The sequence below is a fragment of the Zalophus californianus genome, chromosome 6, assembly GCF_009762305.2.
Source record: "Zalophus californianus isolate mZalCal1 chromosome 6, mZalCal1.pri.v2, whole genome shotgun sequence".
Classification (NCBI taxonomy): Eukaryota; Metazoa; Chordata; class Mammalia; order Carnivora; family Otariidae; genus Zalophus; species Zalophus californianus.
The window spans coordinates 31207175-31233592 of NC_045600.1; the positions used below are offsets into that span (position 1 = coordinate 31207175).

Sequence of the window (26418 nt, forward strand, 5' to 3'; positions counted from 1 at the left end):
TTATCTAGGAGACCCTCTGGACCCCTTTGTCATGCCTCTTGCCCTGCTGCACAGTCTCTGGTAATTATGACACCTAGAGCAGACTTTAAAACCTCCAAGTTGGGGGGCACCTGGCTGGCTCAGTTGGTGGAGCATGTGACTCTTAATCTCAGGGTCCTGAGTTCAAGCCCCACATTGGGTATAGATATTAAATAAATAAACAAACAAACAAATAAAAATAAACTTAAAAAAGGGTTGCCTGAGTGGCACAGTTGGTTAAGCATCTGACTCTTGATTTTGGCTCAGGTCATGATCTCAGGGTCATGAGATCGAGCCCCGTGTGGGGCTCTGGGCTCCGCAGAGAGTCTGCCTAAGAGTCTGTTCCCTTCTCTCCCTGCCTCTCCCCCACCCTAAGATAAAATCCTAAAAAAATAAACTTAAAGAAACCCAAAAATAAAATAAAAACATTAATGCCTGCTTCTAGCATACAAAATATTCACAGAACATAAAATTACATAATTATTAAACCATTTACTCAATCTAGTTATTTCTCAATGTTTGTACCCACTTGCTTGAGGATATATGCATGTACAGTTGTGTGCGTTTTCTTACAATGTGGTCACATGAGTAAATTACTTTGAAAAAATTTAGCATATAGTTACCCCTATATAAGTTTGTAGTCCCTCATTTGTAACAGCTGCATAATATTTCCTTTTTTTTTTTTTAGCTGCATAGTATTTCAATTTATGGTTAACGGATGATGGCTGGGTTTGTTTTTTGGTAATTTATGTTCTCATGTTCTATTAAAAAATGTTGTGATGCACGAAGATACAAACAAACAAACAAACAAACAAACAAAAAACCCCAAGGTGCCTCTCCGCCTACAGGATAGTATTTAAAGCCAGGAGGGTGGTCCTCAAAACCCTTCCCCATAGAGCCTCTGTCTTCCAGGCCATGCCCTTTGGCAGCAACCCCCCCATCCACAGACCCTTGTTTCCAACCACACCAGACTCCCCCGTGCCCCCCAACATCATAGCCCCTGTCACCCCTCGAGGCCATGGCGCACACTTTCAGCTCTGCCTAGAAGGCCCCTCACCCTTGTTTATCTCTTTCTTGCCTGGCAAATTCCTCTTGCTTCAAGACACAGCTCCAATGTCACGTGCTCGGCAAAGCTCTAGCCCTCTGCTCTGCACCCCTTTCCCCTGTGTCACCCCCTCCTCCTCATCCCTGCAGCCTTTCATACCTTTCTTGCCGTTCTTCGTCCTCCTTTCCTACATCAAGGAGATACTGACTCTGGGTGCTGAGGAGTCACGGATGAACCAGGGGGTGGCAGATCAGTGAGGAGACTTAGAGAACCACCTGTGAAAACCTCAAGGGAGGAGGAACAGGTCTGCTAGTCGGCCTCAGCAGCCCAGCCCCCAGCACGGGCGGGCACTTTGCAGATGCTGCGGAAACAGCTGCTGGATGAGAGGAGTCGCTTCTGGATTGACATGTGTCCCCCAGATGATCCTGTCTAGTTGGAACCCTCAGTCCTTGTGAGGGTGACCTTATTTGGAAATACGGTCTTTGCAGATGTAATCAGGTTATGATGAGGTCATGCTGGATTGGGTAGGTTTTAATCCGAATATTGGTGTCCTCATAAGTAGACGGAAATTTGGACACAGGCACACAGGGAAGACCATGAAGGTGGACACAGGGACTGGAGAGATCTATAAACCATCAGAGAGCAAGGACTGCTGGTAGCACTAGAAGCAAGGGGAGGCAAGGAAAGATTCCCCCTCTGCAGCCTTCAGAGGAAAAACGGTCCTGCTGACACCTTGATTCTGAACTTCTAGCCTCCAAAACTCTGAGAGAATAAATTTCTGTTGCTTTAAGCCTCCCAGTTATGACAACCTTTTCCGACAGCCCTAGGAGACAATACAGAGCCCAAGACTCCTTGATCAGAAACTCCTCTGAGTTGCCTGCCCCCTCCGCTGCCCTAGGAGGCCGCAGCGACCCCAGACTCAGCTGCAGGCTGCACCTTCCCCTTCCAGTCCATCTCCCCCCGCCCGCCTGCCCCACCGCACGCCTGCCGCCTGCCTAAGCCTCCCCTCTCTGACAAGCAGAGCATCACCTCCTCATGCACACTAGATGGCGCCAGCGGACTGAGCCGTCCCCGCTCGCTGCGCCCCGGGGGCTGCTAAAGGGACTCTGCAAATCCGAGGCGGGGATCACACGTCCAACACCTTTAAGTTCTTTCCAGAGAAAGTGGCTTTTGTTCTGTCACAGAGGAAATTGGATCCTCTCCCCTGCAAACTGTCCTGCCAACCCCCTCCCCCTTCCCGGCCTCTGAGTTTGAGTGGCCTGTTGAGGGCGAGGCTGGTGGTGCCCAGGGCTGGGAGCCAAGTGCAGGCCCTGCCTGGGAAGGCCGCGAGCACAGGACTCCCTAATCGTGATTTGGGGCAGGCCGGCCTGGGTGTCCTGAGTGTGAGGACAGCTATCTCAGCAGACCGGTGGCTGTGGGAGGGAAGACAGGGTGTCAGTCCACTCCAGCTCCCTGAACTCTGTTTTCACCCCCAACTTGACCTCTCCAGTGGCTAACGTCCCTCAGGCCCATCAGCTCCTTCTGCAGTCTTCCCATCTCAGAGAACCCAGAATCTGAGAGCCAGTTTTGATATTTTCCTCGCCCCCCTGCCCCCTCTGTCCTATCCATTGCCAAGTACTGAAGAGTCTGCCTCCAAAGGACGTCTGAGATTTCTCCTGTGGACCTGCAGCATGGACACCATCTGGGAACGTGTTAGAGACACAGGGTTTCAGGTCCCACCCCAGGCCTACTGGATCCAAATCTACATTTTAGTAAGCTCCTATTGTGTGACCAGGGGATTCTTGAGGCTCAGTGCTGACTCATCTCTCCGCACCCGCCCTTACCTTCCTCCATCCATTTGCAACAGAGTAAGAAGAACCTTTTGGAGACACACCAGATTATTTCAGTTCCCTGCGAAACTCCTTCCATGGCTTCAGTGCTCTTAGGTGATGGACAAGGTCTTGATCATGGCCGAGGAGACTTGCCTGGCCCTGTAGCATGGTCTCACCCCACTCTCCTTCTGGCTCCCAGCCCTGCCTACTTCAGAGCCCCTGGTGTGTTGGACCTTTTACGTGGAACCCTCCTTGCCTAGCTAAGCCCTGTGCGTTTTTGCATCTCATGGCTTCCTCAAGGAAGCTCTTCCGGATCCGGCTGACCAGACCAGTTCTCACAGTCAGGAGCCATGTGGATCTGTGCCCCTCTGTATTCCTAGTGCCCAGCACAGAATTTGGCACATAGTAGGTGCTCAACCCACCCTTGTTAATCACTGATGTGTCAGAGCAGGCCCATGGGTGGGTGAGTGCTTGTGTCTCTGGAAATACTGTGACTCTCCATCCCAGGAATATAAGAACCAAGCCAGCCAGCATCCTGATCCGGTAGAGCCACGGAGGCCGTGTCCCCAAGAAACCAGACCCTCTCCCTGCACACGGCCCCGCCAATCCCGATTCGCCTTGGCAGTCTTAGTGTTCAGGTTGCTATGGACAGAGCTAGGAGGAGCTGGGTCACTGCTCACCTGGTTTTGCCCTCCCAGGCAGGCTGTTCTTTGCTCCTTCAACTCCCTCTACAACTTGCTATGGGGGCCAGCTGCTTCTATTTTTGCCCCAGAAGCAATTCCCTGGCTCTGTTCCCCCCCACCCCAGCCCCCCAAACAAGGGTGAGAAACACTTCCCTGGGTCCTGGCTCCTCAGTCCCACACTCCTTGACTTCTGCACTGGCCCCTGACATCCTCTTTCCAATCAAAGCTTTCCTTCCTCTCTCTATTGCCCGCTTTTCTTCTCCTTGCCGTGGAGATGTACAGTCTTTTTGACCCTTTTGTCTGTTTCTCTTCATACAGTCAACCACAGAGCTCAGACCTTTTTTTTTTTTTTTTTTTTTGAGAGAGAGCACATGAGAGGGGGGAGGGTCAGAGGGAGAAGCAGGCTCCCCGCTGAGCAGGGAGCCCGATGCGGGACTCGATCCCGGGACTCCAGGATCATGACCTGAGCCGAAGGCAGTCGCTCAACCGACTGAGCCCCCCAGGCGCCCTGAGAGGTCAGACCTCTTAACCTGAATGATCGCCCCAAACAGGGGAGCACTCCTCCCATTTCTCCCAGACAGACTCAAGCCTGCCTGGACTCTAACCATCCAAGGCCTGCCCTTCCTCCTCTCTCACCAGGACGCCCGCAGTGGTCTGCAGCTTGGCTCTCACTCCAACTCACTGTCCCCCAAATTCTTTTCTAATGTATTATGTTCAGAGCACACCATTCAGTCTTCAAATCCTTACAAAGCTTTCACTTGCCTGTGGAACCACGTCCACATCCCTAATACGGCATTCAAAGTCCTGCTCCTGGCGGACTCAGTTGGTGAAGCGTCTGCCTTGGGCTCAGGTCATGATCCCGGGGTCCTGGGATCGAGCCCCGTGTCCCACCCCCTGCTCTGTGAGAGCCTGCTTCTCCGTCTCCCTGCCGCTCCCCCTGCTTGTGTGCTCTCTCTCTGTCAAATAAATAAATAAAATCTTAAAAAGTCTTGCTCCACCTGGGCGCAGACTGACATACCTCCCTCGCCGCCTCCCTCCCTGACTCCCTCTTTGCCTGGATAGGTCACTGTTGTCGGGGAGAGCCTTGGTCAGACCCCCATTTTGAGACTGGATGTACTAGGTTGCGAGGGCTGCTGCCCAGGTGGCTTAAACAACAGAAATGTATTTCTTCACAGTTGTGGAGGCCAGAAGTCCCAGATCAAGAGGGCAGCAGGGACTGTTCCATCTGAGGGCCGTGAGGGAAGGACGTGTCCCAGGCCTGTCTCCTGGCCTTGTGGATGCTGTGTTCTCCCTATGTCTTTACATCATCTTCCCTCCGGATGTATGTGTCCCAATTCCCTATTCTTATAAGGACACCAATCATTTGGGATTAGGACCTGCCCTAATGACCTCATTTTAACTTAATTACCTCTTTAAAAACACTACCTCCAAATAGGATTTCCACATACGAATTTTCGGGGGAAGACAATCCGATGCATAACACCAAGGATCCCAAGAAATCATTTTTGTTTTCTCAGGGAAGGAAGATGGAAATAACAGGCAATGCATACTACTTATAGTTCTTAAACATGGCCCTATGAGGAGCTCTGTGTTCCTTTCCGGAAGGCAGATTGCTAGTTTGGAACAAGAGCAAAGATCAGATAAATTCGCAAATTTTCTTGTGAATATTCCTTCTGATCCCAGATAACACACATTTTGCATTTTTAGAAACAATGTATTAAACAGGCAATACATTCACTTGCTTCAAAATTCTCAAAATTACAAAAGGTGTAAAAGATGACCCTTCCTCCGAGTGACTCTCCCTTCCCAGAGGCACCTAATGCTGCCTGGATCAGGAAGGATCCTCTGTACATAGAAAAACATGCACTTAGACACATTTCTTTGTATCTCTTTTGTGTACACAAAGATAGTATTCATACACTTGTTCTGCACTTGGCTTTTTCCATACAACAAGGTATTGTGTAGATTAGATTGGTCCAGAGCTATTTTATTCTCTTTTCTGTATCTGTTTTGTGCTTGCATGTATCATATGTGTTTAACCCCATATTGGTGATTATTTAGGTTCTTTTTAAATTCGGGCTTTATTAGACACTTGCAGTGACTAGCCTGTACACATAAGATATTTGACATATGAACAAGGATATCTGTAGAAAAAATTTCTGAAATCAGAATTTCTAGGTCAAATGGTATATTGCAATATTTTTTAAAGTAAATAATTTTATTTAGAAACAATCATCAATTTTGTTTCTTGAACCATTTGGGAGTACATTGTCCAATCCCCTCCAAAGACTTTAGCATGTATTTCCTACAAACAAGGACTATCTCCTACATAACCACAATAGAAGCAACAAATCTAGAAATTAACATGGATGTGGTATCTTTACACCCCATTTAAGTTTTGCCAATAGTTCCAATAATATCGTTTGTCCAGTTTAAAGTCATGTCTTACATTTCTTTTTATTCAAGTCTCTTTTGTGTCCTTCATTCTGGAACAATTCCTCAGTCTTACCTTGACCCTGACATTTTAAAGATTACAGGCCAGTTCTTTTGTATCACTCAATTTGGATTGTCTCATTTTTTTCATGTTTGGATTTAGGTTGCATTTCTGTGGGAACATCATGAAAATGACGCTGGTTTCTCTCCTTGCATCCCATTAGGTGGTGCATGATTTTGATTTGTCCTGTTTGATTAAAGTAATGTCTATCAGGCTTCTGTTTATCTATATGGACTCATGGTCTCCTGTTTTATTCGATGGATTAGAATCCATTATCATCACTATTTACTTTGATGCTCACGTTGCTCCTGATTTAGTCAGTAGAAGAAACTTCAAGTGGAGTCTTTTTTTCTTTTTTTAAGATTTTATTTATTTATTTGACAGAGAGAGACATAGTGAGAGAGGGAACACAAGCAGGGGGAGTGGGAGAGGGAGAAGCAGGCTTCCCGCTGAGCAGGGAACGCAATGCAGGGCTCGATCCCAAGACCCTGGGATCATGACCTGAGCCGAAGGCAGACGCTTAACGACTGAGCCACCCAGGCGCCTCCAAGTGGGAGTCTTTTGGGCATATACTCATCACTCTTTGAACACTTTCTTGCTTTCAGGCCCACCACATGATCTTCCTGCCTCGGCTTTGGATTCAGCCATTTCTCCAAAGACTCGTGGTTCCTTTTAGTGGAAAATTGTATTTAAAAGCCAAGATCTGAACTCTAGGTGTGCTCATGGCTCTTGAGGGGCCAGTGCTGCCAAGCCCTCTGGAGAGAGCTAGGGAGTATCTGTGCGTATGTGTACATGTGAGCACGTACTACGTCTGTATTTATTTCTGCATCTGTTTAAGTAGATAGAAAACCAGGAGTGCACACAAATACCTACAATTCCAGTCTGCCCCTGAAAGGTTGCTGTTTTGTTTCCCTTTCGGATGTTGTGACCGAATGGCTTTAGAAGAGACTTGTTCAGGAAGAGAAGGGCCAGGAACTGCACTGTAACTGGATTGTTGTTGCCAAATTGCCTTGCAAAGAGAATGTACACTTTACACTCCCACTTGATATTTTTAAACCTTTTCTTCTGCCGCTATCATAGGTGGAAAATTTCGTCTCTGATGTTTTAACATGTATTACTTTTATTATAAGATAGCTTGATCATTTTTGAATGTTTCTAAGGACGAATAGAGGCACTTGGCAAGAAAGGAGTGTTGTAGTTGGATGCAACTACTGTTCTTCAATCTCTGTCTTAAAGGAAGCAATTCAAAAGGGTAAAAAAAACAAAAAAAAACAAAAAAAAAACCCAAAACCAAAAACACTTCTTAACTTTGGAATTGCTACCTGGCTGTTGCTGGCAGAAACCTGTTTGCAGGCAGTGGGTCTCCCTTCCATCGTCCACCCCAAAGAGCAAGTGAACTGGCCCATGTGCTGGAGACTTGAATCGCTCCCGTGATTTCTGAAGACACCCCCTGCTGGCAGGGGCCCCTTGCTGGTGGACTGTGACCAGAATGTCCCCTCTGCTTGGTGTTCTGTTTGTGCGCGGAACAGACCCTGGGACAGGAAGTCTCTAGGCACTTGTCTATGGGTGTGCTGAACTTTCTTTCTTGTGATTAAAATAATTAAAGTTTAGTCAAGGAAGAAGAAAGTTATTTATTTTGACAGATCTTAAAACAACTATGTATTAGGTTGAAATTGCCCATATCTGACCTTTTTTATTAACCTGCCAAAACGGCAATTTTGGGTGAGTCATAATTGTATAAGCTGGTACTTTTCTACTACAGGGTCTCTATGGCCTAAAAAGTCCTCTTCACACTTCCCACGCCACAGCTCCTTGATCACTTACTTCCTTACCTACAGTACTGCAACAAGATCCATTCTTCATGATGTCAAATAAATGGCACCTTCCCTGGGGAATCTTCACTAACCCCCTAAGAAATGAACTCTTCCTCCCTCTTCACTACCCAGGCACTGTACTGGTGGACGGTTAGATACTCCTTAAGTACTGCCTTATGTTTTAGGTAGCTGTTTCTCCTTATTAGTCTGCAAACTATTTGAGGACAAAGACTGAGTCTTATTCACTATTGGGCCCCTGGAATCCAACACCAGGCTTTGTATAAAGTAGATTTAGATCTTTAAAAAAAAAAGTTTGTTGAATGAATGAACAAATAAATGCTTGGAGCAGGAGTGGGGATGGCCTTCCATCCCATAGACAGGCTAAGGCACCAAAAGTCCCTATGTCTTTGGAAACTTCAAGGCTTCAGGACCACCCCAGAAGTCACAGCAGCCCTCATGCGTGGTGTTTGCGTTGAGTCATAGTCCTTCCTTCACACACCCCAAATCACCCCAGACGTTCAACCCTGGCCCACAGGCTTAACCTGCAAACAGGCTGCCTTTGCTGAAGGCAGGTTACTTGCTCCTCCAGGGAAGCTGTGTGTGGGGAAGTCCATCCTTGCCAAACCCTCGCAGTGCTCTGCCAGGTTGAGAGTCATCTACTACCCCAGGCTCAGGAACAGTTCAAGCTGCCCCAGATGGGCTGCTCAGGACATGCCTAGGTTGTGAAATTTTCTTTGCTGGGGGCACTGGAGTATCATGGGAAATGGGAAATGCCCAATAGCTGCTCACCTCTTGGCATGCGATGGGAGGAGGGTCCCTGAGATGTTCCTCTACCACCAGGGAGCTGACAGGAGTGAACTAGCTATGTATCTATGTATCCATCTATCATGCATTATTTAATTATACAGGAGAAATTACAGTTTTGACTTTTCATCTCAAACATGGACATCTTGAACACCCAACTTGCACAATTTTCAATATGTCTTTTTGTTATAAAGGGTAGACAAACCATACTTCCAAAACTCAGCTTCAGGAATAATGACACAAGTGTGAATCAAAACAATACCATTTTCTTCCAACTGGCATATTTAAAAAAAATGGTAATTCCCCACGCTGGTGGGGCTGTGGGAATGAGAGTATGATTTGGAACAACCTTCTCCTACATTCCTTTTCTCTCCTCCCATCCACCTGTCCCCACCTGAGGCAAAAGCACTTCAAAGCTAGCCCTCCCCGCCCAGCATTGTTCCTTCACACCGCCCCCATCTGTCTTCAAGAGAAAGGTAACAACCCCATGGGTGACCCCACGTGGACAAGGCTGCCTTCCCCAGCATTTCTTACCTGATGGGACACACTTCTGTCCATTCTCCAGCAACAAAGAAGATGTACCTATCACAGAAGGAAGCAGTTTCTCCTTTTTACGTATTTTTTTTTTTCTTGTGGCGGAGCAACTCCTGCTGCTTTGTGAACTTTTTTCCGATCACGGTCTGCGTAGCTGAAATGCCTCCTCCCCCACCCCGCGCCGGTCACTCCTCAGTCTTTGGGATGCGTGTCTATCGTGTGTCCCCCAGTGAACGGTGTGTCATTTCCCTGCCATGACCTTGCTTTTCCCTCCGCTTGAAGCTCACTGGTTGGAACAGAGATTGAAAGGCAGAGGGAGGGCGGTGAGGGCCTTGGGAGGCAGGCCGAGTCTGGCTGCTGGGCTGGGAACGGCACACGGAGGAGATCACTTCCGCAGAACTGCCTGGGTTTGAGTTCAGTCTCGGCCCCGCCTCAGGCAAGTTAATCCACTTCTTTGTGCTTCAGTTTCAGTATATGCGCGCTGGAGCTCGGAGCGATAATGCACGTGCCTTGTACAGCCCGCGATGTGGCTCCGTGGGTTCACACACTCAAGAGCGCGCAGAACTCTGCCCGGTACCGGGTGAGCGCTTGCACGTAGCCGCTACTCTCACCGCAACTTTGAGAAGTTGGCGAAACGCTCGTCCCCTCGCCTCCTTGCAGCGAAGGGCAGTGATGTTTGTGCAGACTCGACCTGAGGACTGGGGCTTAGTTACTAAGGTGGAGACTTGGCGCGGATGCTCCTAAAACATTTTCCCACTTGACCCGAAGTACTAGAGAAACACACCCTGGCCATTAATTATCCCCAGAGCAACTTCAAGAGCGGCCCGATTTTTTACCCCAAGTTCGCCATCTTCCCTCTTCTCGCACCCTTACCACCTGTTGCAGCTGCTCAGATACGGTCGGCCTCTCCTACGTGGGGATGGCGTCTCCACCTCTGTGTGCTCTGCCCTCTGGTCCGAGAACTCCCTCATTTCCCCCCGCAAACCATGCCTTCCGTCTCCCCAGCTCAGAGAGGGGGTTGCTAGCTGCTCACACTGCCTTCCTCCTGAGACCGACAATTTCCTACGTGCTCTCCGGTAGTGTTTTATTGCCCTGAACATCCCTCTTAAGAGATGGGGAGAGCTTCGCCCCAGAAAAGGGGAGCTCACCAAGTCACTGTTGCTCAAAGCACTTCCAGCCACGCAGAAGATGAAGTCAAACCTCCCCACTCCTCACTCGGAGGGCCCAGAGGGCCAGGGCCACCCAGCCTCTGCTGCTACCCCCTCCTCAGCCCTGACACCCACTCCTCTTCCTCCCCCACTGCACCTGCTTTCGGCACATGTGTGGCGTCCCGCCCCTTAGCCTGGCTGTGCGGGCCCTCTGCATCCCAGCTTACTTGCCATCCATCTAAAGGATGTTTGCTGACCGACCCCCGGCATAGCTTCCTGGATCATCGAGGCATGCTGTTGGAACCATCCGCCTTCCTGGCACGGGAGAGATTCCGCACAGTCCCAGTGCAGCACAGTGGCTGCCATACTGAGGACCTCTGAGGAGACATGAATCTACTTCCACCAAGGCCTGTGCTTTCTCTTCCCCGAATGGCACACTCCCTGTCCCGTCCGCTCCTGCTAGGCACCCCACCCTAGAGCTGGCGCTTCATCCCATCATGAGCTCCCACCACATGCACTCTTTTCGATCTCGGGTTTCTGCAAAAACTTTCTGGAAGGATCACATCTCTCACAACCGCCTTCATAAGAACCTTTTTTTAATTATTTAGAAATGCAGTTATATACATAGAACAATTAAAATTAAATTAAACTTTGTACAAATATTAAAATACTATCTTCACACCCACTGCAATGTACAGGATACCAAAAAATATATATATAAAATAAAGCAAACCCAAACTGATTGAGTGACATCCTGCACAGAGTCAATGATGCATGTGTCGTTTGAAACCATTATATAGGAGTACCATTCTGCAAAGGATTCCATAGTGGTGTGATAAGAAGCCAGGGCAGGGTGTGGTGGGCTGCCATGCAACCCAAGTCCATCTCTCCTCCTGCTTGGCAATCTGAGTGCTTGGCCCCTACATGCCCTCCAGTTAGCTCTGCTGCCCGACGGAGGGGCTCAACCTGGGGGTTTTCATTCAAAATTCTATTAGGTTTTCAACTGGAGATTAAGAGGAGCTGCTTCCCAGCAAAGCTGAGCCTGCTGCCTTTCCCTGTCCAGGAAACCAGCTACTCTACCACTCGGTCCATGCTTCTGCCAAGCATAATCTCTTGCAGCCCCTCCCCGGGCACCGGGAGCGACTGGCCCTCTACTGAGAGCCAGGGCCCCAAGCAGCACCCCCCGAGAGAAGCCCCCAGCATCACTGTCCTCAGCAAGCACATCCGGAATTGCACTATAAAGCCTGTGTACCACTTCCCTTCTGGGTCCTTTATTCTCTTTAAGGAGGAAAGGCAAGGATGTAGAAGTGTTTGCAGCATATCCCATTTTCTATGTGACGGTGTTCCCTGTGAACGGAAGAGACATTGCTCTGTGGCAAGCAGGTGGTTTGAGAGCTCAGGCAGAACCAGGAGGGGAGAGGCCGAGTGCCTGTGGATCCCTGTGCCATCACTAAAGAAGCAGGAAAAGTCTACCTTTGTCTGTCTTGCCATCAGGCTTCTCCAAAGAACTTGAAAGTTGGGGGGGGGGGGGAGTAGGAGGAAGGGATGAATGGGGAAGACAACATGAGCTTAAGTTCTGTTTGCAAATGGAGTGTTAGTAGAATGCACATTGAAATGCCATGTAAAGCCAAAAGAACTTGCAAAGTGGCTAGGATTCAGCCCATTTCACAGTTCACACCAGTGAAACAGGAACACAGCACACAAAATTCAGAAATAGCAAAACAGAGAGCCTATCTGCTAAACTAAGGCATTGAAAGGGACAGAAATCTTAAGCGATTTTCACCACATACTGGCCCTTGAAAGTCGCTGGCATGTGACTGCAAGTCACCAGGATATAAAACCTGCACTGAGTCAGCTCATGTGTGCAAAAAGACACTTTTTAGTCCTTTGGTTCGGGCCATTCTCCTGGACAAGCCCTCTGCTGGACTCCCCTAGAGGTGAGCCCTGGAAAGCCAGGCCCTGGGCGTTTCTCCCACCAGCTCTAGGCTCCTTTGGCAGCCTCCCGCCTAACGACCTGCTCCCTGCCACGGCCCTTGTCTCCCGGCCCTTGTCTTCCCCACCGGGCTCCACCGCAAGGCAGCTGTGGAGTCCCTAATCCCTTAAAAGGGACAAAGCCCAGAAGCCCTAGAAACAGCAGCACCTGGCTGATGGCTAAGAAACTGCTCCAGGGAAGTCCGAGGTGAATGGGAGGCCCAGGGGGCTCCCGGGACAGGGGCATGGGAGGGGGGGCCTCAGCAAAGCCAATGACGCAGAGGGGGGAGAGAGGGGGTAAGGGAGTGTGTGCGCACTAGGTTCCCACTTATCCAGACTTTCTTTCCTAACCAGGTAGGCAAGTCTGGGCTTGTGATCCCCAGGATGGTGTTAACAGTGGGCGAGGTGGAAGAAGGCTTCAGAAGAAAGGCTTTTCTTTTTTTTTTTTCCCCCAAAGGCTAAGCCGGTCACCTATGTGGCTGAACAAACCCAAAACAAATAGTGCAGTCTCTTAGGGGGGAAAACCCAGAGTAATGGTATAAAAAGGGGTAAGATTTTCCATTTTAAAAAATATTCTAGGCTGCAAGCCCAACAGTGAGACTTTGGATCCCTCCACCATTTGTCCCTGCTTTCTTTTCTGGAGGAAGACAAGGGCACCCCCCCGTGCGTGAAGAGGCAACTCGGGTCCATAGGGACCCCACCCTCCAGATGGGCCCAGTGCTAGCGACTGCTGGAGGCACGTCTCCAGAAATGGCCTCTTCGGAGGCCAAGGCCAGGCTCCCCAGTCATCTGCAGGTCTCTCGGAGGCTTGTGTTCCAGCATCTCCGTCACCCTGCTCCATATGGAACCAGCCGGCTCCTGGAGGGAGGAAGGGGGTTGCCCACAGGCCCAGCAGGCACTGCCCTTACCCTGAGCGAAGGAAGCCTACAGTGGTGCCAGGAGGCTGGGAAGGAGCGGGCGGTAAAGTGCGTGAGAGAGTGACGCAGGAGGCCGAGAGGAGGCCATTCCCCTAATCTTAGCGGCCGCCCACGCCTGGAGTTACCCTGTTAGGTCAGGTACTGAAAATAAACTGGGCTCTTTATTGTTCTCACCACCCCAAACAGAGCAGCCTGGGCAGGAGCAGAGGTGCCGGCAGGGTCAGCGACAAGTCTCCCAGGCCCAGTGCTTCAAAAACAAAACAGAAATAAGCATTCCTCAACGCCACATCTTTTGAGGATGGCAGTAGCCTGGCTGAGCCCTGCCACCCCAGCCTTGGCCAGCACCCACAGGTGGCAGAGCGAGAGCCCCCCCAGAAGCATCGGGGAGCGTGGAGCCCACCCCCTTCGACGGCAGGGCTTCCGGGGCCAGGCTGCTTGGCGAGCTTTCACCCACTGCAGACCAGCGAGGTGGGGTGTCGGGGGCTGTCAGCCCCTCGCCCAGGTGCCGGGGGGAGCAGGGAGTCCTGTGTCCGCTGTGACATGTGGGAGGGAGGCCGGGGAAACACAAGGAGGGAAAGCAGCGGTGCGGCGAGCAGCAGCATGCTTCTGGGCGCAGTTACTAAGGCACGTGACTGTGGTGACGAGGACCCTCAAGACCGGGGCTGGAGCCGCCTGCAGCTGCCTGGGGACTCGGTCTGTGCCTCTCAGGCTCCCCTGCGTCACCACAAACCCAGAACGGGGCAACCTGCCCTGAATGCCGGTGGCCACACGGGCATTCCGCGGCACCTCAGCAACCCTCCTGTCCCAGCGATGATTCACCTCGGGCCCTGTGGGCAGCAAGGAAGCGGAGGTTGCCAAGGATTCAGCCCAGGAGGCAGCAGGCCACTTCCCCTTACACTCCAGTGAAACAGAGAAAACTACGGCCAGGAAGGCCAATGCTGGACGTAGGAAGTGAGGACTCGCATATCAGGAAGACAACCATTATCAGCCACCTTCCTTCCCTCTCTCAGGATCTTCTCCATGCTTCTTGGGAACTCAACAGGGCCAGGAGCCAGCACCTCGGAGCCAGACAGCTGGGTGCTGGCATAGCTTTGGCATGGTTTTCCCCACATCCTCCATCTTCAGCCAAAGAAATGTGCCACCGGTGTCAACTAAGGGCAGGCCCAGGGACCCACATTCTTGCCCTAATTAGAGCCACCCTTGGATCTGCCCCTGCTAAGGGCAGCAGTGCCAGCCCTCCGAGGTAAGAGGCCAGCCCCAGCCCCAGCCCCCTGTGTGGCAGAGGCCACGGGGCAGCCACTAAGGCTTGTAGGACAGCCACAAGCCCACCTGACAGGGGAACTGGAGGGGCTGGGGGGAAGGCACAAGTAAACACAGCGGCTCTCAGGCCCGCACAGGCTGGTGGGGTCTGCCGCCAGAGAGCTGGCTGGGGGGGACCCAGAGGGCCCTGGGAAAGGAAGAGTTCAGTCCAGCGCATTCAAATATGTCCCCGACACAGATGGGAAGGCCAGGCTAGGCAAAAGGCCAGTTCCTCCAGCTGTCCAGCAGGCAGATGGCGAGACTCTTCCTCGAGCTTCCAGCAAGGCAGGCCTGGAGGCCCTCGGACATACAGAGATACACAGATACACAGGTGGCAGCTCAGGTATCCGGGTAGGGTGGCTGGAGTACAGGGCACTCAAAACCCCAGGAGAGGGCAGAAGGACAGAGAGGACCGTCGCAGAGAGGAGAGGCCCGTGACAGCGCTCATGCTTCTTTCAACAGTGGGATATCTGCAGGAAGAGAAGACAGGAAAGCACAGTGGTTACCCTGCTGGAGCTCTCTCTGCAGCACAGCTGACCCCACTTCAGGGTTCCCATGCAGGCCCTGGTCTGAAGAAATAAAATGCCTCACTCAGGGGCGCCTGAGTGGCTCACTCGGCTAAGCGTCTGACTCTTGATTTTGGCTCAGGTCATGATCTCAGGGTCATGAGATCGAGCCCCACATGGGACTCCACGCGCAACGAGGAGTCTGCTTCTTCCCCCCTCTCTCCCTCTTCCTCTGCCCCTCCCCCCACTCACGTTCTCTTTCTAAAATCAATAAATTAATTTAAAAAAAAAAGCCTCACTCATACCCTTCTAACGAGTCTAAACCCCTCAGCCCTTTCTTCAGGCCTTCCTTGTTCATCTCTCCCTCTACGTTTGTGATAAAATCTGAATGTTCAGTCTAGTATTCGAATCCCCTCTGGTTCCACTACCTTGGACCTCCTCTCTGCCTTGACTCCGCTGGTCTAGTTGCTTCTCTTTCTAGCCTTAATCTCACGTTATAAGGCTGTGGAGCCCTGCTTAGGTCCCACCTCCACCTTACGGCCATCCACCAGCTGTGTGATACTGAGTAACTCACTTCCCCTCTCTGGGTCTTGGTCTCCTTTTATGTCCACCTGGTTGCCTCGAGGTCCTGACTTCCTACCGGGCCATCAGGTGCAGACGGCTCAGTCAGTCGGCAACGAGCTGGAGAAACTGTATCTTTTCTGTGCCCCTCACTCTGACATGGACCCTACAACTTCTGGTTCCATTATTTCTCAAATATAGGCCTGATCTTCCCAAATGACTGACCATCCATGCAGGCAGACAGCAGGTTTCAAATTACTTTCTATCCCCCCAGAAACCTAACTAGCACCAGGCACAAGATGGGTTCTCAAAAATGCTTGTTCAATAAACAGAACAAAGCAAGGTAGCAAGGAGAAGAAGGGAGAAGAGCAGGCGCCATCAAGCCTCCTGAGGAAAGGTAAGGGCCGAGAAGTGCACTTGGGACAGGTGTCAGTAAGTGCAGACACTTAATACATATAGCTGGCTATCCACGGGGTCACTGGCTTCCACCTTTAGACCTGGGTCAACTGTGTAGCGACCCCTTCCTAGCTCCCTATCCCACCAAAAGAAGGCATGCTGTTGATTTCAGGAAACTCCTAAATGTGATCTGCATTCAAGAATTTCCAACTTCTTTGCTTTTAGATACTCTAAGCCTCAGACATTAACTGGGTCCAGGACTCCCAGGGCACACACTGATTCCTCGCTGGCTTTCCAAGGAGCCTGGTTAGTGCAGAAGCCTCCCTGTCCAAAGGGAAACAGCTAGGTTTAGGCTGCATCCTGAACCACACTGGGGTTTCATGTAAAGATACTGTTTAAAGTGACTGGGTCAATCCCAATATTCAACTCTCCAGGCTCCAGAAAAGGCAGACAGGTCAGGAAGTGGCAATTTCCTTCTACAGCTGGCCTGCCACGGAGAACCCGAAGTCACCTGCGAGGCAGCATGGCACTGTGGGTTATAAACAGGCTTCAGAGCCAGATCCATCTGGCTTCAAATCCCAGCGCAGCCACTTACAAATGGGCAAGTGACAGTTTCTGGCCTCAGTTTCCTCATCTGTAAAGCAGGAATGGTAATAACACCTACTTCTCAGGATCACTGTGAGGTTTAATCGAGATAATGCAAGAGAACCGACTACACAGGAGTGGCACACCCCTGTTTCAAATGAAACTGCTAAATGCCCTGGAAGAGAGACCAGCTCGTTTTCTCTGTAATGTGACCCCGTACCTCCTTGTCACTCCTATCCTTTCAGGAACATAAAAATTATACAGAACAGACCCCGCTCCCGCCTCCAACCAGCTGTCCTCCCTTTGATTTAGCACAGCTCTGTGGCCACAAATAGTTTTGGAAACTCCAAACTATCAAGATTCACAGACAACAGTCAAACGTCTCCTATACAGAGCCCGAAGCACCCCCCAGGAGCTCAGGGTGAGACCTGACTTTGTAGGCTAATCCCCCAGGTATTATCTTCCTTTGCCCCCCAATACCCAATTATTAGAGAGGCTCACAGTCCTTCCTCACTCCCTGCAAGGCCACCAAGTAGCAGCTCATAATTCATGCTCAGTGCAGACCACCTACCATCTGTGTAGTCCTCCGATGTGAGGGATAAAAGGCTTTGTATGTCACTGTTCTCCGAATCTGGGGCTTCTTTGTATGCCACTTGGCTGTTCCCTGAGCCGGCCACCCAGGAAGAGGTGGTTGCCTGATGCACCATCACTGTCTCTGAGCTCTGAGGGCCCCAGGCTTCACATAGTCCAGACTGGCCTGGGGCCTCCTCTCCACCTGCAGAGGAACAGGCCCCCTGGTCCTGCAACTGCTGCTCCCTTGGCCCGTTCCTCCCACTGGGCCCAGACCCTTCTGACAGCACGATCTGCACCCTGGGGTCAGCAGGTGGCACACAGTGACCAGAACTGCCATACACAGCTTCCTCATAGGACGGGAGCGCAACCTGGACTCCGTCCACCATGATGGACACCTGGTCGCCAGATATCCCCTGGTCGCGCCTGCAGCCAAAGGAGGAAAAGACAGAGGAAGAATTAAAATACACACACAAATAAATACCACAACACCAACAATACCGACCATTTTTGAGCACTTACAATGTGCCGGGCACAACACTAAGCGCTTTATCCCACTGAACCCTCACCTGAGCCCTTTCGGGTACAGATTCACCAAAAGTGCAGATGAGGCTCAGAGAAGTCAAGTAACCTGCCCAGTCACACAGCTGATCAGGGAGGAAGCTGGGATGTGAATCCAGTTCCATCTGCCTCCAGAGACTCTGTTCTTACCCTCTGGGTACACAGGCACCCAGGCCCTCTCTCATCCTGCGCAAAAACTAGGAACCTAGAGACCTAAAAATAATGCCATCATGCAGGTAGGAAGTAAGCACAGGTAGGAAGTAAGAGCATAATGCTTGCACATATCTGTGAATATATTGTCCGAATACTTTTAGTGGATACACTCTATGGTATGTGAATTAAATCTCCATAAAGCGGTTTTTTAAAAAAAAAAGGAGGGAGAAGCAGCACTGTGGTCTTGAAATGAGACACTGGAGTTGAAATCTAAGGAATTTTGTTCTTTTGACTCAGCTACTTTTTCTTAACTTAAAAAATTATATGTAAATTATAACACAAACAACACACAAAAATAGAAAAATGTACAGCTTGTTTTATCCCAAAGGTAACCGCAGTGTAACACCTACTGAGGTCAAGACAGAGAATGCTGCCGGCACCCCTGACACCCTTGTTCCTGTCGCTATGATCTCCTACTCCCTCACAGCCAAAGTAACCACTATCCCAACTTTCATGAACATCATTCCTGGGGCACCTGGGGGGCTCAGATGTTAGGCGTCTGCCTTCAGCTCAGGGTCCTGGGATCGAGCCCCGCATCGGGCTCCCTGCTCGGCGGGAAGCCTGCTTCTCCCTCTGCCACTCCCCCTGCTTGTGTTCCCTCTCTCGCTCTCTCTCTCTCTGTCAAATAAATAAAATCCTTAAAAAAAAAAAAGGAAAGAAAGAAAATCATTCCTTTGCTTTCTATTTCAATAGTTTTACTGCCTAAACATGAACCCTTCAACACCACAATTGAGTTTTGCATATTTTTTATCTTGATACGAATGGGATATACAATGAATGTATGTATGTGTGTACATGTATCTGGCTTCTTTTATTCAACTTTATGTGTGTGAGATTTATTCATGCAAGCACTTTTGAGATCACTTTTTGATACACACACATACACACACACACTTTTTTTCCTGAATCATTTTGAAAGTAAGTTATCTTTTTGCTACAAAAAACATTATTTGGCACAGTCCTCCCAAGAACCTCCTCTCCTATACAACCGCAACATCATTACATCCCTGAAATTGAACAATGGTGTAAGACTGTAATACAAATTTTCCCAACTACCCCAAAAGAGATCTGTTTCAGCTGTTGTCTGTTTTCCTTGAGGATCCAATTATGGATCATGCATTGCAGTTAGTCCTATTTTATCTCCTTTCCCCTAGGACAGTCCACTATAGAGTTTCCTTCACGACACTGACATTTTTTGTAGAGTCCAGGCTGGTCATCTCCTAGAATGTCCCACAATCTGGACTGAATTGTTTCCTTGGGATAAAGATCCCAAGTCACTGTTTGCCTGGAACACTGTGTCATCTGTGCTGTGTGTCCTCAGTGCCTCACGTCAGAGACACAGAAGGTCGAGGACTGGACTGCTGTTATTAGCTCTCAAGTTCCTCATCTGTACCTGCAGATAAAATCTGTGTCGCCCAATTCAAATAGCACAGACAATGAGGATGACAGAAGTGGTACTCAGAAATGCATGGAGAGGGCGCCTGGGTGGCTCAGAGGGTTAAGTGTCTGCTTTCAGCTCAGGTCATGATCCCAGGGTCCTGAGATCGAGTCCCGCATCGGGCTCCCTGCTCTGTGGGAGGCCTGCTTCTCCCTCTGCCTCTGGCTCTCTCTCTCTGTCTCTCATGAATAAATAAATAAAATCTTTCAAAAAAAAGAAATGCATGGAGGTTTCTGGAAGGAAGGGAAACTGACAGCAAGGGAGCATAGAAAGCAGTGTGCATTCTGGTATGTGTTTAACTTCTGTTACTCAAAACACTTTTTGTTTGTTTGTTTAAAACGTAGTATGTGCACACAGAAGAAAATTTAAACAGAGCCCATATTAAAAACCAAATCGTTCTTCCATTCAAATCAGGAAAAATCAGCCCATTACTTTTAACACATTTACCAGATAACTACAAGAGAAAAATACTCCCTAATTTGGATGAAATGACTAGATCAGTTTGACTTTATGTGGAAACAGCATAAGTAAACAGTCCCCTCCAGATCCTCTTTATTCTACTAATTGTTTAACGACCTTCAAAAAAATAGCTGCAACCTGCTCCCCCAAACAAAAAATAAAAAGGAGACAGAAAAATCACACCTAGTACATCAGGATTCAACTTAGCCTGGGCCTTGTCTGTAAATTCCAGACCAGGAAGCATTTTATTTAACACAGTTTTGTTTGTTCCTCCACGCCTGTGGATGGCAACGGTGACTGATGAAGGGCTGTGAGTGCACACAAACCATTCTCAGGAGAAAGAGGGGCCGCCGGGCCAAGCCAAGCAACCACAGAGGCGGGACAGACCTGGAGCGGAGTCCCTCCTAAGGGATGCACGCGGGGCCAGCCCCCAAACATCTGCTCCCCGACCCCCCCACCTCATCTACCCAGTCTGGGATGACTTGTGGCTAACGCATTCAACTGCAAAAAGGAAAGTGACAAAGGCAGGCAAAACCCCTACTTCTTCTGTTTCTAGTGCAGTACAGAGCAGTGGCTGCCGATCCTAGCCGCATCGGGGAAGTTTTTTAAGAAACACTAATGCCAGGCTTCCACTCCAAACCAAATTAATCAGAGTATCTGGGCATGGAGGCCCAGGTGCTGGTATGTGTGGTTAACTCCCAGCAGACGCCTCTATGTGCAGCAGGCCTGGGAACCAGAGGGAGAGGGCAGAGGCTCGCAAACGTGAGCCTGCATCAGAATCCCCTGGAGGACTTCAGAAACTAAGTCACTAGGCCTCAGCCCCAGAGTTTCTCATTCAGTTGGTCTGGGGTAGGGCCTGAAAATTCCCATTCCTAACAAGTCCCCAGGTGATGCTGACGCTGTTGGAACCACACTTAGAGAACCACCAATGTAGGGCAAATGACATGGCTCAGGGGCTGGACATATTTAGGTTTAAATCTCCAGGCGGTCATCCTCTAGAGGGATGACCTTGACTTAACCTTTCTGAACCTCAGCTTCCTTATCTGCAATGCTCCTGTGAGGATTAAGCTACTGTGTGCAAAGTGATAAGCACAGGGCCAGGCACATCCAGGAGTGAACACACAGGAGCGCCCCCCCACCCCGCTTCCCCTGGGCACACACACAATAGGCTGCCGGGCTCACCAGCAACCCCTGTGCTGTCAGAGGCCAGCCCCCCCAGTACCCCCCCCCCCCAACGGGCTCACCTGCTGTGATGGAACGACTTCAGCTTCGGCTGCAGCAGCACAAAGAGCACTACAAGGAGGAGAATGAGAGCCACGGAGCTGGCAGTGGAAGCCACTATGGACAGCGTGGGGACCCCGAGGGACGTGCGGGCATCTTTGTCTACAGAAATAAACCATTGTCAGAAGTGTGTCATACCCGGACCTGGAACACGTGAGCCCCACGGCTGATCTCGTCCAAGCTTCCTTGCCCAGTGCCACGGCCGGGGCCACCTGGAAGTCGATGTGTGGAGCAGTGTTTACATACAAGGAAAGGAGCCGTTTCCCTATCCTGTTCCCAAATCTAAAATTCACTTCAGCCCTGTGAGGGCCATCTCACTCCTAACCTCACCGACCCCCAGAGATCTGACCTGTACGAACCCCTTCTGACGCTGCCCTCAGTAGCGGGTTGGTGGACATCGGCCACTTCCCTGGCCGCGGCATTCCACCATCCGAGGTCCTGCCCATGTTTCCCCCATGTGGCAGGGAAACTGGTAAGAACCAAGCTGTAATAACCCCCTGTTCTAAGATCCTATAGCTTCAGTTGTAAATCTCAGGCCGGTCCCCAGCCTTCCCTGGGTTGCCATGGTCTTGGAGCCCGAGTGTGAAGCACAAAGACGGCTGTATGACACACGCTTTCCTGCAGGCAGTTGGATTTTCCTGTCATGCACAACAGGAGGGGGTAGGAGGGGGTGAGGGCAAGGTCTTCTGTCCAGCTGGACTGTAGCTCTATAACAAAATAGTCCATTTCCATTCAAAGAAAAATAATATAAAAGAGACACTCCAGAAGGTGTTAGGAGAACACGGTCAAAGGTCACCAGCACTTGGCTGGGCAAACAGGAGATGCTGAGCATCAAAGGGACTTTACATAGCAGAACAGATGCCTCAGTAAAGCTACCGAGCCCCTTGGTGGCTCAGCTGAATTGCAGTGGGACACGCACCAGCAACCCCAGACGTCTTGCACAAAGACCTGAAATCCCAAAGGAAGGGAGGCCGCAGGGCATCAAAGGAACTATACTGCCCCACGGCACAGGTGCTCTGGAGGAAGTGGGCACCACTGCCCGTCAGTTGAAAGGAAACAGAACCCCAGCAGCCCCCGCTTTCCCATCTGTCAGACTGACCCTCGTTGAGACGACAGCTGATCTCCATGGCTGGCTTCCACTCTCCATTCTTACAGGTCAGGTACTTGTAATCGCCCTTCAACACGTAGCCTTCGGCACACAGGTACTCAATGACGCTGCCCGCGTTCAGGGGGTCTCTGCAAGGCCGGGGGTGGCAGATGTAGCCACCATTCTCTGGCTCCGGGGGCAGGGAGCACACTGCAAAGACAGACAGTTAATGGTGATACAGTGCTGGGGTTTTCCAGTGGGAATCCTGTCCATGACGCTGAGCAGGATGCTTCTGCAGGCCTCAACAGGTAACACAGGAGGAAGCAAGAGCCATTCCCTTGGAAAGGCTATTGGCCAAACTCTGGAAATTCAGGTTGCCAATGACAGAGGGAAGCACACTAGCCACACGGAAAATCTGGCTGCTTGCAACACTGCCCCTCTCCTCGGCACGTGCCTTGAGAGGACTGAATTCATAAGGGAGTGACAGACTCTGACAAAGTCGTGAACTCACAGAGATCTAGCACATAATACGGTTTTGATAAAACCTACTGAGACACACAATGAATCAGAGTGAAAGGTGGTAAAAATACTGTCAGCCTGGGCAGGAGACACATCAGCCCTGTTTCCAACATCAATACCAGCAAGGACTCCACTGTGTGATGAAAATGTGCCTTCATGGCCTGGCAGGGGATTTCTGATGGATTCACAGGCCCCCTCTCCAGCCCCTACCTCCTGAGTGGAGTGGTCATTGCCAGCGCTTGTCTCTATCCCATAGAAAGCCTGCATTTTTCAGGTAGGACTGTTTAGCTTTAAAAGCACCTTCACCTCCTATCTTATTTACGCTGACAGCTCCAGGAGATAGGTATCATGACTGCCCTTTGTCGATGAGGACACTGGCCCACAGAAGTTCAATGACTTGTAGCCAAGCGTAAGGCGGCATAAAGGGCAGACCTCCCTGGTGGACTCTTCTGATTCTAAGACCTGTGCCCTTTCCACCCACAGACACTGCTTCTACCCCATGAGCTGAGCGGGCCTTTAAGAAGTGTGAATGTCAAGGTTACCTCCCTTTCAAACAGGTCAGTCAGGGGGATGGCAAACGGAGCCCAACTGTGATGGGAACCCTGGTATAGATAAGTTGTAGTAATAAATCAGACGAGCAGCAAGGTCTGAGCAGCCCGAGGAGAAGGGGGACTCCGACGCCACGGCCCGCCCTTCCAATCCCGGACAGACACTGCAGGATGGACCGTGCAGTGGGCCTCGCCGTGAGAGGCGGGGCACAGCAGGGGCACGAAAGGAACTGCTGTTTGGAAGGCTGGGCTCGGGGAGAAGACACGCTGGCAGGATGGCCAGGTACCACGAACTTCAACTTTCCAAAAGCCATCCTAATACAAGAAAGATAAAAGTCTCCAAAGGACATCTGATTTTGCTGACAGATACCCTGCCCCTATCCTATCACAAGAACATCAGTATGAAAATAAGAACTGTTGGGGTTTTTTTTTGTTGTTCCACTTCTTCTAAAAGACCTGGAGTCTGATTGTGCCCTCTCCCGTTCACGGGCCTGCCCACCACTCCCTCGCATACAGATGCCCTTACAGTCTCTCACCAAATACCACTTCCCTTCAACCTGCAAACTGCTAGTAAGCAAGCTGCCAGCCAGCCAGGCGGCGGGGGAGGGGTGGGGGTCATGTCAAAAAAGAGATGACGGCTCCCTGCCTACAAGCTGCTTATTGCTGAGGTGGGGAGAAAAGACTCAATTGCAAAGATTTATTAGAAGACAATGCCAGGGTGGGTGCCCCAGGGATCCACAGGGGAGGTCTGGGCAACTTCTCTGAGACTAACAGATGAGCCCAAATAAGCCCCCCAGTCCCCTATAGGGATATGCCTTCTCCAGATTCTTCCCACGCCACCCACCTCACCCAAAGTCTTGAACAGGAGGGGACAGACCCACCGCACTCCTTTCTGGTGCCTCCTGCAACTTGGGCCAACTAGTTCAAAGAGTTGGCCAGCTGGATTTCCAAAGAAACCTCTACAAACGGCTTTACTCTTTACACTTTCCTTCTTTTGTTCAGGGCAACAAGACTGCCACAGATCCCCCAGCTCTCCTAGGACTGTGTCTAATTGGGGCATTTCCGAGGCATAATTAACGCTGAGTACTCCAGGGCAGCTCCAGAAAGCAGGCAGGACCCACTCACAGGTCCAGTGTGCTGGGAAAGATGGTCTCAGAGGAAGAGCTGCAGATTCTAAAGCCACTCCCGCTTTGCTGGTATCCCTGCCCAGAAAGCACACATCTGCATGGAATCTATGAGAGGAACCCTGGAGATCACCCAGCATTCATTTGATCAGTGAAAAAGACTGAGGTCTACAAAGAAGTGACTTGCAATTTCATTTCATTTCAACTAATATTTATTGATTATTATGTAGGAGTCATTGTGCTCTGCTCTGAAAAAGGATAAAGATAAGCACTTCAGGTACTTGGAGCTAAAGACGGCTATGACAAGTATACACATATGTTTTAAAAGTTGTTTTCTTTATGGCTTCTGGGCTTTGTGTCTCAAGGACATTTCTCTGGAGTTATAAACGTACCCTCTGAGGTTATAAACGTACTCCCCAATGTTTTCTAGAGTGGATCTTTGTTATGTAAATAATACCTTTACTGAAAAAAAAAACCATAGGATATATATACACATGATATAAAACTCAAAAAGAAGGGTGTACAGTGAAAAGTAAACCCTCTCCTGTTCCTGAGTCACTCAATTCCTCTCTTCAAAGGCACTGCACCCATTTCTTTCATATTCTTCCAAAGATACTCCACACATAGACATTCTAATACACCTCAAAGAACGTGATTAGTGCTACAAGACAGGGAGCACAAAGCAGGAGAGACCACATCTTGAGTGGGAGAGACCAGGCAAGGTTCATGAGGGGGCGGCATTTCAAGTGGGGGCTTTATCTCATCAGAAGAAGGTTTAAGCAAATGCAGAGATAGGAAAGCGCAAGTAAAGCCTAGAAAAGATCAAGCAGCCCCAGCTAGCTGGGTTGCATAATACAGTAAGGAAAATTCAGAAAAAAGTGCCGAGCAATGAAACCATCTTGCAGAGGGCCTTGACTGCCACAGAAGATGTTTGTACTATGTTCAAAGGACAAGGGGAGCTTTTGAGGGGTCTCGAGAAGGGCAGAATTACAAGAGGAGCTGAATCTGATCAAAGATGGACAGGTTGGAGGGAGCCCTAGAGTATGTCAGCAGCACAGCAATGCCAGCCTGGTGAGATAAGTGCACACGGGTTATGTTATGTTATGTTACCTAGGACGGTCAGGCAAAGGGGACAAGCTAAATACATCGGGCTCAGCGTTGCAAAGAGGTTGCCCCGGGTCCAAGGAAATAAGGAGGCTGTAGAAATAAAAACAAAAAGGGGGGTGGGTGGGTGGAGGCAAGGTCATTTTAAGACACCAGGAACACACACACACACAAAAATATGGCTCTGTTGCCCAAACAGCAGAGTGGGAGAGTCATGGCAAAGAGCAGGTGTTTGAGAGGACCCTCTCAGTGACGCCTGGGTTAACAAGAAAGGGAAGAACATCAGGAAGAGCAAATAATCATCCAGAGGCTTCTGGAAGCCACCCTTCTGGGCAGGAGGCTCACTTAATCTGTGCATTGGGCTCTCTCTCTGACAACCCTAGGTTCGAGAGTTTCGAGCTCTGTTCTCAACCTCAAGACGACAATGAACTCATCTGATTTGGCAAACCTGCATAATTTTAAAAAAAGAGGGAGAAAGCCAGAAGATAGAAATTTTATAGGAAAAAAATCAATTAATTCTCCTTAGCTTCCTTCTCTGCTTTCCATGATCTCCTACAGCCCCTTAGGTCTCCACTGCACGCAGGACGCAGCGAGGCAGTTCTTCAGGGGCCGCAGAGTGACTGGTGCACGGTAGTCATTCAGCGAAAGGCCATCCAACCAGCTGGGAGCAGACAGATGGGGGTAGAAGATGCAAAATAAGCTGGCTGATCCTTCCACCTCCAAGTCACTGCAGCCTAAAACCCTCAGTAGAAAACAAGAACCCTTGATCGGCCCTTCTAAATGGGTTTTGCTTTTGCTGTTTTGGGGACCAGCCTTTTAGGAGAAAGAGGCAATAAACAAAACAAACTTTGTACGATTCCGTAACAAGCAAATCAAAGGGAGCTCCAGGAAGGGGCCCAGGATCAAACTGTTCAGTTTAAAAAACTGA

General features: G+C 50.0%; 1 protein-coding gene across 5 annotated transcripts in view; it reads right to left on the reverse strand.

The window, feature by feature from the left end:
- Positions 1-10930: 10930 nt before the first annotated feature.
- Positions 10931-26418, reverse strand: part of SUSD6 (sushi domain containing 6) — a 93240-nt gene continuing 77752 nt past the window's right edge. For all 5 annotated transcript variants that reach the window (XM_027571784.2, XM_027571786.2, XM_027571785.2 and 2 more), the window contains exons 3-6: positions 22208-22405; positions 21072-21210; positions 17158-17582; positions 10931-15008 (exon numbers count right to left, since the gene is read on the reverse strand). In XM_027571784.2, coding sequence (XP_027427585.1) covers positions 14983-15008; positions 17158-17582; positions 21072-21210; positions 22208-22405 — 788 coding nt within the window. In that variant the 3' untranslated portion in view covers positions 10931-14982. The remainder of the gene's footprint in view (positions 15009-17157; positions 17583-21071; positions 21211-22207; positions 22406-26418) is intronic.